Source organism: Condylostylus longicornis, unplaced genomic scaffold, assembly GCF_029603195.1.
Source record: "Condylostylus longicornis isolate FDR11 unplaced genomic scaffold, ASM2960319v2 ptg000077l, whole genome shotgun sequence".
In the NCBI taxonomy this organism is placed as follows: domain Eukaryota; kingdom Metazoa; phylum Arthropoda; class Insecta; order Diptera; family Dolichopodidae; genus Condylostylus; species Condylostylus longicornis.
In genome coordinates this window covers 5,053,684-5,069,421 of record NW_026578045.1, presented here as the reverse complement: position 1 = coordinate 5,069,421, position 15,738 = coordinate 5,053,684, and the positions used below count along the sequence as shown (strand labels likewise).

At 22.8% G+C, this 15,738-nt stretch overlaps 1 protein-coding gene across 1 annotated transcript; it reads right to left on the bottom strand.

Annotated features, from left to right (window-relative positions):
- On the bottom strand, positions 1 to 4,423 carry LOC129612844 (maternal effect protein oskar). The gene is made up of 5 exons (XM_055526629.1): positions 4,011 to 4,423; positions 2,379 to 3,129; positions 1,639 to 1,895; positions 941 to 1,313; positions 1 to 742 (listed from the first exon to the last, which is right to left on the bottom strand). The coding sequence occupies exons 1-5, from the start codon at positions 4,192 to 4,194 to the stop codon at positions 637 to 639; spliced, it is 1,671 nt and encodes a 556-aa protein (XP_055382604.1). The 5' UTR covers positions 4,195 to 4,423; the 3' UTR covers positions 1 to 636.
- Positions 4,424 to 15,738: the final 11,315 nt, after the last annotated feature.

The following is a 15,738-nucleotide window of genomic DNA, read 5'->3' as shown; positions in this document are numbered from 1 at the left end:
AATTAACTTAAATAAAATAATTCAAAATAAATTTATTTGAAAAAATTCATTCTTTAATTTACAAAAATATAAGTAAAAAAAAGAAGAATTTTTTCAATTTCTAAAATTCTAAATTTTTATACAAAATTTATTAAATTTAGCGCTAAATTTAATTTTTGTATTATTGTTTTAAATTTTTCTCCTGTTTTTTTTTTTTGAATTTTTTGCCGAAAATAAAATTCAAAAAAGAAAAGAGAAAAATAATTTTTACTTAAATTTTAAAAAGAGCCAAACAATTTTAATGTAAAATGAATCTTTTTGCATTAATTTCGGCTTAAAAATGAAAAAGATTCATAGTGCAGAAAAATTGGAATAGAAAAAAAAATATAATTAAATAATTAAATCATTTTTTTTTAAATCTATATACAACTATCATGTTAAAAAATTATAATTAAATTTAAATTATATTCTTTTGTACTATTTATATTTCTAAATAAATTTTAAAAATTGATTATATAATCGGATATCACACAAGCAAGTATAGAAAAGGCAAAGAACACTAAACATCTTAAAACAAATTGTACACAAACACATTAAAATTCAAAAATCGTGAACGAGATCAATTCTATTTTCCTAATTTATAGTATAATTTTCTTTTTATAAAAATGGCAGCTCTGATTTAATTTTATTAAAAATACGTTGTCGTCCAACATTATTCCATAATACATGTGGATGTATACTACCCGTTACATATCTGGCACCACTAAAATTAAATTAAAATAATTAAAATTATAATTAAAAAAAAATTGCAATATAATTTATAATTTTACGTAAAATACAATGAACTTGTAATTCCGAAAAATTTGGTTAAGAATATAAGAGAACATTTGCATCTTTGAAAAGTCAAATATACATGTCAATTTAATGTTAGTTTCTGTTATGGAATATAATATTTATTTACCTTTGATAACAGTCATAATAAGTATTACCATATTGATTAACCATTGTTGTCCATATATCAATATATGGTAATCCACAATTTCTTATAAATTCATTAAAACATTCTAAATTTTTTTTAATATCAGCTTTATGTCCTGAATTAGCTAATGGTGCTAATGTCGTTAATATTGGTATAATATTACGTTTTTCGAATGCTAATAATAATTGTAAGAAATCTTGTTGTATATCAATTAAATGATGACCTTGTAATATATCAACTGATCCAATATTAATAATAATTTTATCATGTAAATTTTCTTCATTTAATATACGAAATGTTGCTTCTTGTATTGTTTGACCTGATATACAATGGCCAGATTGTTTACGAAGGTTACCTTAAAAATAAAATAAATACAAAAAATTAATTAAATAAATTTTATATATTAAAATAAAAATTTAAAAATAATATTTGATTGTAAAGGAAGGTATTCAGTTAAAGTTCTAAACTTACAGTCTTATTGGAAAAGAGCTATAATAAATATATGGATGTTTACACATAAAGATTGAACAATTTTTTATTCAAATTTACCATTTTGAATTACATTCAATTTATCTTAACAAAATTCTGTCATATTTTCTGACATTTATCTTGTCAAAATTCTATCATATTTTCTGACATAGTTTGACATTAATATACTTAATGGAATTATTTTATTTTACCTCTCTTGAATTTGCAACCAAGTTCGATTCTAGCCAATGTTAAAAAGAAATCATCACCCAATAATTGATAATCATAAATACGTGCTGTATCTTCAAAATTTTGTTTATCATTATCATTTTGATAATTTCTATTTCGATATGGATTATCATAATTTTTCATTAATTCGGATTCCTGATGACTATTATAACTATTTATACTATTTGTTGTAGCTGGTTTTGTTGATAGTGTTTCCGTTGATCCAGTAAATTTATTATACCTTTGAAAATATTTATTATTAATATACAAAAATAAAAATAAATAAATTTTGTGGTATTTTTTACGCAACATCATGATAAATTTTTACATAAAATTTATCATGATGGTAACACCTTTTCTTTCGATATGGTAACACCTTTTAAAAGCAATTTTTATACTAAATCATGTAATGTAAAAATACCATAAAATTTCAATTGATTAAATTCAGAATATTGTTTATTATTTCAAAAATAAGGAATAATTAGAATGGTTAGATTTTAAATTTGTTTGTAATGTATTGGAAAAGCGTCTAAAAGTATGCAATATTTTTTGATGTAATTTAAAGAAATTATTAGAAAATTAATGATTAATTAGATAGAACTAGTACCATAAACCACCGATTAAATGTTCAAACGCCTTATTTATTGCCAATTTTTAGGCCGTCATTTTGTCATAATTAAACCAATTAGATCTTAAATATACATATTATTATTTTTAAACTTACAAATATTTGTAATTATCCTCAAAGTAACATAAATTGTTATCATCATTATTATTTTGTAAAATATAATCAGCTATCTCTTTTATTTTATTATTATCAATATATTCATAATTTTCATTTATTGGAGTACTCCTATATTGTCGGCGTTGTTGTTGTTGCTGCTGGTGTTGCTGTTGCTGTTGCTGTTGTTGATATTTTTTAAATTGATAATTTAATATTGAATTAAATGGATATTGTTCAAGATTTTGATGAAATTGTTGATTATATTTTTGCATATTATAAAAATTATTATTATTTTTATTTTGAAATAAATAATTTCTATTTTTATTTATATTATTATTATTATTATTTATATTTTTATTTGAAAAATATTCATTTTGTTGTAAATATTTTTTTGTTTGTTGTTTTTTTATATAATTTTGATTATAATAATTTAAATTATTATTATAATTTGTTGATAGTTCATCAATAATTTTTGTTTCCTTAATTTTTATATTTTCTTGTAATGGTTGTTCTTCTTCGTGTTCTTCATGTTGTTGTTGTTGTTGGTGATGATGATTTGATTTTGTATTACGTGATGGCTTTTGATTTTTAACCATATCAATAATATGTTGACTTTTCTCTGATGATGTTATATAAAATATTCTACAACAATTCTCATTAACATAACATGTAACATTTGGAATTGATAATAAATAATCTGTTATGTTATCATATAATGGAAATTTTTCTCCAATTGTATCATAATAGTCATCTGTATGTAGGAAATAAAAATTATGTTTAGTGTTGGTGAAATTTTAAAATTTAAATTTTTATTTATACTTAATGCTTTATTTAAAATATATTATAGTTTTTGCTACATTGCTATTGTCAATTATATATGTATGTATGAATATAACATTTTATTATATTTATAATATTGCAATACAATGACATAAGTGTACAAACTAAAAATTTTTCGTTTCTCAGTTTTAAAGAGAATTAAAGACTATTTTAATAAAGAATATTTTAAAATCATACAGCTCTGTAAATTGCCTTAAAGAAGATTTAAAACTCTGCTACTGATTGTTGCACATATATTCATTTACACTGTTAATTACTTTGTAAGTTTAGTTATGAAAGAAATTTTAGTAAGAATAGTAATAGTTAAGGACGTTTAGTAAGAATAATTTTTTTGCAGTTTTCTCAAACTCAATTTTTCTTCAGTTAATTCACATTTACGGCAGAACTACTTTGTTAAGTTGGGCTATTATAATTTCAGTTAAGTCTCTTTTTTTTACAATTATTACCTAAATTCAAAATTTAATCGGCTTAGGGGTTGTAATTAAAAAAAAATTACGGCAAATAAAATTTGCTGTGTTTTTTAGTCAAATAATTATTATTCTTTATTAGAAAATACTTTCTGAGTTTATCCATACCTGCTTGTGGTTTTAGTTCACAGATAAAGATTAAGCAATTTCTAAGATGCTCTTCAATGATTCTAAAATATTATTAGAGTTTTTGCTATAGATTAATAGATTAAAATTGAAATTACAATTGATCGACGTAAATTGAATAAAAAATTTTCTTCTTAAAAAAAAATTAATATTTGGAATGCTGTTGTACAAGCATATAAAATAATTTTAAAATTTATACCTTTGATTTCTTGTATTGTAGCACCATCTCTAGCACGTGCTACTAAAATACTTCGAACAATCGTATTTAATTCATCACGATTTATTGTTGTATCATTATTTGGATCTTGATCAATTGTTGAAACAGATTCATTAATAAAATTATTAACAGTTTTTTCATTAATATTAATATCAATTATATTCATTATTATTATATTAATATTATTATTATTTTCATTAATTTTATTATAATTTTCACTATAAACGTAATTATTAGCAGTTTTATTATTATTAATTTTAAAAATTTTTATTAAATTATTATAAAATTTATTTTTTTTTAATTTTTTTTTAATTATTTTAAAATTATTTAATAAACACGTTTTTTCTTTTTTAGTTTTTTTAATAAAATAATTCTGAACTCGATCACGATTAAAATCATTCTGAAATTTATTAATAAAATGTGATGATAAAAATTTTGAATTGAACATTTTTACAGTTATTAAATGAGAGTTTTTATTGAAATTGAATTATCGGTATTCTTAAGAAAAAAAAACAAAAAAAAAACAAGGAACAAGTAAAAAAGAATAATTAATTATAAACAAAAATTAAATGAATATTATTGCAGTACGAAGGTATGCGTACAATTTGTTACTGCACAAAGAATTTTAAATTGAATTAAAATTTCCCATGTTTAAAACGCTATGAGAAATTTCTCTTCTTGAAACCCAATAAATATTCTCTTATTTTAATTAAAATTTCTCTTTTGAGGTAGATACCTATAATACTAAATTCTATTAATTTATGTAACAAATTAATAGCATGATGGTTAATGCAGAATAGCATACTGGTGTTAATTTTAATCATCAACTACGTATTTATTTTGCTGTCATACATATTGTTGATGAGTTAAGAAATGATTATGAACAAATTGATTTGCAACATTTCTGTATCAACTTGAAATTTAGCGGGCATTTTAGACTATGTTCGAGTCTATAATGTACTGTAATATACTCATTTATTTATATATGTATATTACATATTTGTAAATTATCGCGGTATAATTCGATATCGGCAGTCATGTCAATAAAACAATCGATATTTAATTGTAATTTACATGAACTTACACTTGAATTCTAAATTAAAAAATCTATACATTTCAATCTTTTATAACTTAATATATGATATTATAGTTTAAATGTATGTACTATAAATAGTACAATTGCTTTTGATGCGTTAAACTCTAATTCCAATTTAAATTTTTTGACATTCCAATATTACTTAAAAATATGACTATAATATTTTGTTGGATTTCGAATCGATTTAATTTTCGATTTTTATCGATGATACAATTTTTTTAAAAAATTTTTTTTTTGCCTACTTTTAATTTGCTTGTGCTATGGTCCAATATAAAAGTGGTATAACACTTATTGTATACCTTTAAATATATTTTGAACATCGTAACGGAACGTATGTGTGTTTGCAATAATTTTCACTTTGTATATTATGCATTTCTTTCAGTTCCCAAAATTTAAATAGAAATTATAAAAAGAAATATAAAAAAAAATACAATATATTAGATTTATGTTACGAATTAGTTCAGTGGAAATAATTATATGGCATCTATGTACCAATATAACTTTAATAGTGTCAAGTGTCTTTGTGAAGGCGATGTTTTATTAAGTCCAAGTGATTTAAAGCATTTAAAATTAAAATAAATTATCTTATATAATATATGATATGAATAACATAACAATAAAAAAAAACCCATGGAACGAATTATAATATGTTTGTTTTTCTATTTCACTTTTATTTTAACAAAACTGAAATAAATATTTCAAAATTATTGCTCAATAATTTAAAAAAGAGAAAACGGATGTGAGTGTGTTGATGAGAAGTCTTTTGAGGAGATTAACTGTAAAGTTTAATTGCTTATTTTTCTTTTTCTTTCTTCGTGTATTTTTTTTTTGTAAATTTTTTGAAGTTTCTAGATTTACGTCATTAGTCTGTAATGAGAATTTGATCATTATAGGGTTCAAGTATATTGGTATAAGTTAAAATTTCAAATATAAGTAAATTTTATTTTATTTAAAAGTATAGGTAAACGTTGCTGTAAATTATTTGCAACTTTAAAGGCAACGGCCATAAATATATTTAGCAGTATGGATTTGACGAAATTATAGATTCAAATTGGAAAAGGAGGAGCTGTTTCACCGTTACCAATAGATTGATCGCTTTAATTTCTTTGGAGTAAAAATATTTTTGACAATATATTAAGTTAAAGCTGAGTTTGAACGCTGGGGAGGACTTAATTAAAAAGCAAAATTATATAGAAATCGATTTTAGGCTCCAATATCGCAAAGCCTGTTGGACTTTTTACATTGGATTTATATGTAAAACAATAGCATCTTATTTCCAGAATGAAAAGTTTCCATGCACAATAAAAATAACCATGTATAATCCACTAAGAGTCATTATACGACAAATAATGGAACTAAAAAAAACCTGATTTGCAAAAGGTTTAAAGAATAGCCATAAAGAAAAAACTTCGTAGAAATTCTAAAATTTCTAATTCTGTGAAAATCTCTTTGATTCTATTAATGAAAACATGTAAAACGTTTAATGAAAAGCGGAAAGTAAACTTCATTTTTCTATATTATGTTTTAAAAATAAAAAAATATTTATTTTTATCTAGCGAAAATGCAAGACATCAGCAATCGTTTCCCAATTCATTTGTTTTTTTTTTTTAGCTTGTTCTCCTACAATCGGAGCATTCAAATTGCATTTAAATATATGGATGTTCTTGTTTTTTAATATAATAAAACTGTGCATAACATTTCTTAATCTTTCAATTAATTTTTTTTTTTTTTGGAGACTAAAAATGTCTATCGAATTAATTGATGTTTAGATACTGCTGTGGCCGAACTATATAGAAGATTATTGTTATTTTGTAACATTAAAATTTGTTTTTATTATAATAAAATTTTAATTTAATGCTCTTGAGAGTTTTTTTGTTTCTGGTATATAGTCAAATGTTTTTGTTCGGAATTAAAATATATTTAAATAAAATTTCGTATATTCGTAAATAGTATTATGTAGAGGATTAATAAATTTGTACCAATATATAAAATAATGTTGTTAATGTAGGTATATATTAAGAGCAAATTTTAGTTTAGGAAATTAATTTGTTTAACATTATTTTTGTTAAAGAAATTTTAAATTTTGAGCTGATTCTTGAATTTTTAGTTCAAACATTACAAATTACATAATATATTCAGCTAATTACTACTAAGAACAATACAAAACATACATACCTACATACACAATTTACGATAAGGAAAATAAAAATCGAAATCGTAAAAAAGCAGCATTGTGCAGAAATCAGCACATTAATTGCAGAATTTTACCATTTATCATTTTCCATTTTAATATTAAATAAATTTTATTCTGAAGCATATAATTGGTTTTTGTCTTTGATTCCTTAATTTTCTGGTTTCGACCGGTTATACATTTTTATATTATACCAAAATATAAAAATGTCTCCAACCTAAATTTGTTGTTCAATACACTATGGTGAAAAATAAATTTAAATTTGTAGACAATTTGTATTTAGGAAATTGGTTCAAAACTTGAATGAAAATTTTAATAAGTGAAAAAAAATAGAAAACTGGGATTTTTTATAGGAAAACAAAAGCAAGGATTTTTAGTAGGAATTAAAATGGGATATGTTTTAAAATTTTTCAAAAAATCAAAGACGACAATCTCAATATAAAAGGAAATTAATTTCCTACAAAATATTATACTTCAAAAAATAATGTGGTATGGTGTACTGAGCAATATTCAACTTTTTTTTTTTTAATTTTTTTTAGCAAGAGCAACGACAACATTTGACGTACGATTGCAGTGTCGCTGTATCTGATTAAATTTAACGGTTATTTCTATTGATACTGATCAAGTGTGTATTCATCAAACAGTTAAAGTTTGTTTATTGTTTTTTCTTAAGAATGCCACAAAAACTGGTTATAGGAACAAAGATCAATTGCGAAACCGAAATTTGGTAAAAGAACGTCTTATGACTGGAAATATTTTTTTGGAAAATTTTTGAATATTTATTAAATACACGTTTAAAAATATTGAATTTTGTTCTGTAAAAATTTTTTTAAATCAAAATTAACTTTGAATTTTCCTTAAGATTTCTTTAATTTTTTCAAATAAGAAAAATTAAATTTTGATTAATAAATTAAAATTTTTTAAACAAATAAGCAGAAAGGAAGAAGAAAAATAAGAAAATTAACAAAAAATTAAATTATGAATTTCCTGAAGAAAATTTCCTCATATCCCGGAACTCTTACAAATTAAAGAAGTTTTCATTGAAATTTACAGAATTCAACGAAGAAGCTGACGACTTGTATTTCGCATAAGTTAAGGAATTTACAGAAGAATCTGCTCTGATTATAATGCAAATTAACATTTTGGTAGAGCAAAAGATCAGAAAAAAACATGAATTCAAAAAGCAAAGGTAATGCAAAAAATAAAACATATTTTTCCAAATTTAAATTTTGAAATAAAATTAATTTAATTTGAACTTAAAAGTAAAAACCATAAAATTCACATTTAATAAAAATGTGAAATTCTTTATTATTTTATTTTAAATTAATCTCAAAATTCAAATTATACATATTTAAATATAATATATAATAAAATATTTAAGATCTACATCCATATATCTTCCTACACATGTTTACAATATGGTAAATGAATTCAAACAAAATCAACAAATAACACCTGAAGAATATTAAATAATTTAATTATAAAAATTAAAATTCGTGACCTCTAAAAGCTTAACATTAAAATTTTTTTTAAACATCTTTTACTTTTAACAATCTTTCAATGTTGGTAATTATTACCATTTTTACCTTTTTATACAATGGTTAACCTAAAATAAATATCATTAGGCTTCATAAGGATTGTTAATATTTTTATTTTTCTTTTTGTTTTTTATTTTAGCCTTTTTATCGGGCTTTATTTTAATTCAACGCTATAGTTTAACCCATCTTTTAAAATTTTTACTTTTACTCTTCGCGGATTTTTCTTCCATTTTTTTCTGTTTTTGTTAAATTACATCGCCTCCATCAGAGCATTACGATTTTTAACCGAGATAAAAAAAAAACAAAATAAATCCGAGCATAATACATGCATTTCTACATACACATTTCAATTTATATTAAATTCATAAATATTTTTTTTTAAATTATTTATATACTCGTACTGCTACAATAAGATATTTTAAAGCCCTTTTGAAATTTACTTGATTTTTTACGGATTTTACAGAGAAAAAATATAAGAAAGAAAAATATCAAAAAATTTCTTCTGAATTTTTTTTTTTGGTTTTTCCGATTTGATTTTAATCATGCGCATCGTTGTACGACGTACGTACAAAATTTTTATCTTACAAACATCCGACTTGATATGACACTTACTTGTACAAATACAGAAAAAAAATAATAAAAATAATAAGAAAAAAAACGCAGTTATTTTGGAACTTTTTTGTAAATTGAATGGGACATGCATTTTTACACGTTCTTAAAAGATCGTGTTAACCAGAAGAGAAGGCAAAATGAGAAAAACAAAATAAGCAAAACAAAATAAATTTTCATGGTTAATTGACACATTTGTGTTTTGTTTGTTAGTACAGCATTTCACCGCTGTTTTTATTGTTCTTTTTTCAGCGTATTGTGTACGCGTTGAGTTTGACGCATTGTTTACACTTGTACTTCTGATCCATAAAGAAAGTTCATATTTCAATGGTCAATTTTGACTTTTTAGTTTTTGTGCGTTTTTTGTTTTTTTTTTTTTTTTTGGAAAAGGTTTGCTTATTATTTGCTTTCTTTTTTAAAAAAATAATTATAATAATTTAATTTTTGTAATATGCATAATGCAGAAAAAGGAACCACAAAATTAAATACAATAAAAAAAACAAAATAAAACAAAAAAAGGTTTTGGTCTTGTAAAAAGTGTAAAGGTAATTTTTCTTTTTTTTGAAAATTCAAGTGAACAGAAAAATTTATTTTTGTTTTTATTTTTTCGGGTTGCTTTGCAATGCTGTGTTGTGGTATTTTATTTTCTCATATTAACCCTTAATTGTATTTTATTCACAAAAATCAAACGTAATTATTGTTTTGGATCCCGCTACTGAACAGAGAGTTAAAAAAATTAAACATAATCGAAGCTAAAAAAATTTTCTGTTTCAAAAAATAAAATTACATTTATAAAATAAAATGTCTAATTAGCAAAAATATTGACTCACGTTTTTTTTTTAGGGAAACACAAAACTTTTGCATATGGTGGGTTTTCTGGATAAACGGTGTACAGCAGTCTTTGAATTTTACTCAAGCGGTGTACAGCAGTCTTTGAATAAAACTCAAACTTCAGTTCACTAAATCACATAACTACAAAAAAAATTATGGTGCTAAAAGTATCAGATTATTCAAATCAGAAAATAAAATGAAAATTACAAAATAAATATTAAAATGAGTCCGTATAGGACCTAGGAAAGTAATTAAAGGTTAAATTGTTTTGCTTTTAAATTATATGTTTTCACTTTTTAAAATTTAAAAATAAAACATGAAAAAATTTTTGTTTAAAGGATTCAAATTTCCCGCATATGTGTAATAAAAAAAATTATTGCGTGTGTATAAGGCAATTTGATTCAGAACAGTTTATTATTATTTAAATAATATTTTATAAAGATTTTGTATTTGTACATTTTTAAAATTAACTTTTAAAACTATTTTTTAGGTTTTTGGATGTCTCATCACATTTAAAGTTGGACATGTCATTACACATACCGTAAATCAAGTCAAATTTATTCAACATTCGCAAGCATTTTGCAAATCATATAATAAATTGTTCATTTTGAAATATCCCAAGACTTTTATGTCAAAATGTTACATAATAATTATTATTAAAAAGAAAAGGAGAGTTTTAGTTTGCTATTGTTTTTTTTTTTTTACATATTTACACTTTCTTTTAAATGAAATCATAAATTTATTCTTGTAATTAAATTTATTTTTTTCTCATTTCATATTTGTTATTAATTTTTCTTTGTTTTTCAAAGTAAATATTATTATAAAATTTTTTGTAGCCCATGTCAGCTGGCGTAAAGTACACATGTGCACAAGATTTCTATAAGAGTGCCCATTGGCGGTCTCATTTATGGGTAATTAGTGAAAATAGCAATTATTTGAAGAATTCATCTTTTTAATCTTATTATGTGTTTGTTTTCTTTTTAGAATATTATAGTTAATTTGTGAGAAAAGGCTCAAAAATATCGTATAAAGGTACTTGTTTATAATAATGGCCACGTACTTGTTTACAACAATGGGAAAAAGTGTAAATCATTTTACTTCGAAAATAAAGAAGATTGGATAATGAATTTGACTGAATAACAGAATCCGTTGAAATGCAATAGTAAAGATGCTTTAAATATTGTCACATTTTGAATTGTCACACTACTATACAAATGAGCAAATTAAATTTAGCATAATTTTTTGATATGCCATGAAGGATTTTCTAATATACATTAAGTACATATAAGTTGTATGTATGCCTATATAAATTAAGAAACACAATGTAAGTGGTCCTTCATATTTTATATTACAATTTATAGGGATTTTCCACTCAATTTCTTTTTAGTATGAGATGATGACCTTTTTAGTGTAGAGAGGACATCAAAACCTAATTAAAAATTTTTGGGGTTGTGTATGACCGAATAGAAAATCGTTGATTGAAGTTGAGTGTCTTTATTTAGCTTGAATATTGTATGTGCTTGTATTTTAACTAGAAAGTGGAAGATAATCTACTCTCAAAGTGGCAGGAAGACAAAGTAGTAAGTACAGCTTTGCAATATAACATATATTTTTACTGTAGAATTTAAAAAAAAAAAAACAATTTTTATTGATTTTCGACGAAATATTACAAATAAAGTGTGCTCATTCCAATCATTTATATTTGAGCCAATTAATTTATTACCCTATGGTCTATACGATATAACCTCATTCTGTTATTGCTTGCTTTCTTGTGTTATATTAAAATTGCAGTTTGAATTATTGAAAAAGAAAAAAAACTCCATTTTCATAATATTTGAAATAGAAATATTTTTTTTATTGTAATTTCCACGTCTTACCACCTAATGTTTAGAATTTTATTTCAATTTGCCTTTTTCTTCAAATAAAATAAATAAATAAAAAAAAAATTTTGTTTTTGTGCAACGAGACACAACTTGCAATTTGTAATATGCATTTTTTCTCCCAGTTTTGGATAAATAAAAGCATAAAAAAAGAAATGTAGCAAAGAAAATCTTTTATTCTTTTAACAAGGTCGAATATCAGAGGAAATTGTGTGTATACATTTTGCCGTGCCGCTTATACATAATGTATGTATATAAAATCAGTACGAAGTAAATTTTATCATAGATTTACCTTTAATCTCTCTTTCAAAAGTCAAAAAACCCTCGAGCTAATTTTCAACATAAGTTGAGCAAATTCGTACTCTTTATATACATTCCTGCATAATATAATATTAAGGTTCGTGTAAAAAAAAAAAAATTAGGAAAAATCATGATTTTCAATTGAAATAATTTCCTAACAATTCACAATTGAAATCTTTCTAGGTCGTTAATGTTCCAGAAAAGTGCAATAACAAATTGGTACAGACCATTTTCTTAATTTTTTTTTTTTGAATATTTAAACAAATAATATATACTTATGTACATTTATATGTATTACTGTAATATATGTGTAAGTATGCCTGTACATATGTAAATCCTTAAAAATATGTATATTGTGTTTTCTCTTTGTTTGAATTGTAAAGCAAAATTTTAAGTGGGCTTTACAATGCCTTTATCTTGGTACTTTTATTTTTATTTTTTTTTTAAATTCTCCTAGATTTTCTCGCTTTTCCTTTTTCCTTCTTTTCACTTTATTTCTATATTAAAAAAAAAATTATTAAACAAATTATTATTTAAAAAAATAAAATAAAAAAAAAATCCATTTATTGAAAATAACAATAATCTTTTCATAATTTTCATATTATAGAGGAAATTTAAAGGTCATTTTGAAGGTTGGTTCTATTGTATTCGACATAACGAAAGAATGAAAAAAAGGATAGACGTAGTCATTCTCTTTATATAAGTACATAGATATTAAATGTTGAAAAGATGTAATATTTCAAAAAGCACATTTTGTATTGAAATTTGCCATTATATTTTTTTTAATTTCCGTGCCAAAAATTTAATTGTAATTCTATATAACCTCAGACATGCTTGATTTTGAACGTTTATAAATTACGGTGCTTAAAGAGATATATAAATGTCAATTATTGAAATTATAAAAGAAATGTCATAGTGACCGTTGTCAATGTCAAATTGAATAAATACTATTGTTTTCGTTACAAGTCTAAAATTATGTAACAAGCAATTTTAATTAGTATTAAAATAAATGTCACAATAAAAAATGAGTAAACATACATTGTGAATTTGAAATAAAAATATAAAAAATAATTAAACTATAAAACAGTATTTATTCACAATCGACAATGTTATTAACCGTTGAAAAATGTAATGATATTTAAAATGCCACCTATAGTTTTTATTACAAACATGACGGACCAACAATTCAAAAATTCTATAATGAACATTTATTTCAAGTATGTATAAATTCAAAGACTTATTATGTACAATAAAAAAATATGCTAAAGATAAAATAAAATGAGGCATAAACGTGATGAATTATGATTTTTTCTTTAAAACCACCTTTCTTGCTGTTGATTTTCTTTTTAATTTTGTTTTTTTTTTCTGGTGTTTTTTTTATGTATGAACTGCAAATTTGTGAGTTGCATGGAAGAGAAACAAAAAAAAAAACAAGTTGCCATAAAAATTATGTGTTAACAAAAGCCGGAGAAAAAAGAAATACTTGAAAATCATTTTGTGTAATGACATGAAGTAAAAATAAATTTTATACATGGTTAATTTTTTGCACAGCCACATATAGAAAAGAAATCAAACACAATAAATTTTTCTTTTTTTTTTTGTCTCCTTTAAAAAATTTTATTATCATATAATTATAATTTGTTACAGCTCAGCTATATAAATAATAGAATTTTCAATAATTTAGAATTCAAGTTTTCACAAATCAATTCTTTATTTAAAAGTCAGTTACCTTACAAAAAAAAAAAATTTGCGCAAAAATGCTAATAATGTCAAAAAAAAATTGTTTTTTTGCATCCCATTATTTATTTGATTTTTGTTTTTAGTGTTGAAATTGAAGTTTTGTATGAGTGAAATTATTCAGGATAAAATATTTAATGTTGATGTTTGACGCTTGCTAGTTGTTTATAAGACCGCAGGCATTTATGTTACAATGTTTAACTAGGCTAAAAAATTGATATTCATTGTAATTTAGCATAAATAATGTATGGCAAAATTGAGAAATAGAACAAAGATATATTCTTAAAATTAAAATACACGGCGGTCTCAGCGAACGCGGTATTAACATTACCGAATTGCTGGTGTGGAAACGGACATTGTACCGCACGGCATTATATATTTATTGCTATGTATAAAATTTTCATTGACACTTCTAAAAAAAATTTTCAAAATAATTGATGAAAACAATGTATTAGTTCCAAAAACACACGTTTGAAATTAGAATTTTTGGTGGTGCACATTTAAATACACGGAAGAATTTTTTTTTTTGAAAACCGCATGTCGCATTTCGCGCACATTGTGGTTGATCACTAAATGTAAAACAAAAAATTAATTGCAGAAAGTCATTTAAATAAAAACCATTTTCCATTCATAAGCATTGATAAAAAATAATTAATTTTACTTTATATTGGAAATTAAGGGGATTTGAAATTCTTCATAAGTGTCTACTTAATTTAAAGGTGTATTATTTATTTATTTTTTAATATTTTCAGATATATAAAAATTATCAAAATTTGTTAAAAATAATTTTCCTTTTTAGTTCCGAAATGAAGTGATCAAATTCTACAATTAATATAATTGAAAAATTCGACTTCACTTATTCTGGATAAGAAATATTCTTTGGATATTCTTCAATATTAGGTAATTGATGAGATTTAATTACTTTTATTAAATTTTGCCGTAGAGGAATTAAGAATGCGTGGATGGAAAAATGAAATTTTAATGAGAAAAACAACAATTTGAGTTTAAAAAAAACTTTCAGTATTGATGGTGATCGTGTAAAAAATATCTACGTTAGATTTAAGGATGCTACATAAAAGAGGGTAAGGAATTTTTCAGTTTGAAATTAAATTTACAATAATGCTCTCAGTACATCAAATATAATTAACATTTTTAATAAACATATATACTCAGACCAAATTATAACAAAAATAATTGCTTAAAAATCAAGTAGATGTACCAGATACCAGTACAGCTTTTAATAGTGTTCTTGCTTTATTCTTTAAGTTTGTTGACTATCCCATATTATTTTATTTAAATAAAAAGAACTTAAATATCACAATCAAATCATATATAAATATATATATATATATATATATATAGATATTATACTTACACATTCATTTTCAAGAACTCTTGTAAAATTTCAATTTAATTTGCTAAAAAAGAGAATTAATCTTGATTATTAAATTATTGAACTCTTTTATATTTCAATGCTTGTATACAAAATCAAGGAAGAAAAATATTGGTTTATTAAAAGAATATTAAA

Bases quoted from the DNA above. Each gene is read 5' to 3' on its own strand.
- LOC129612844 (XM_055526629.1), bottom strand. From the start codon at position 4,194: ATGAATATAATTGATATTAATATTAATGAAAAAACTGTTAATAATTTT. The intron at 1,314-1,638 runs GTAAAATAAAAT...TTTATTTTTAAG, and splicing joins TGGTTGCAAATTCAAGAGAG to GTAACCTTCGTAAACAATCT. The intron at 743-940 runs GTAAATAAATAT...ATTTAATTTTAG, and splicing joins TATTATGACTGTTATCAAAG to TGGTGCCAGATATGTAACGG.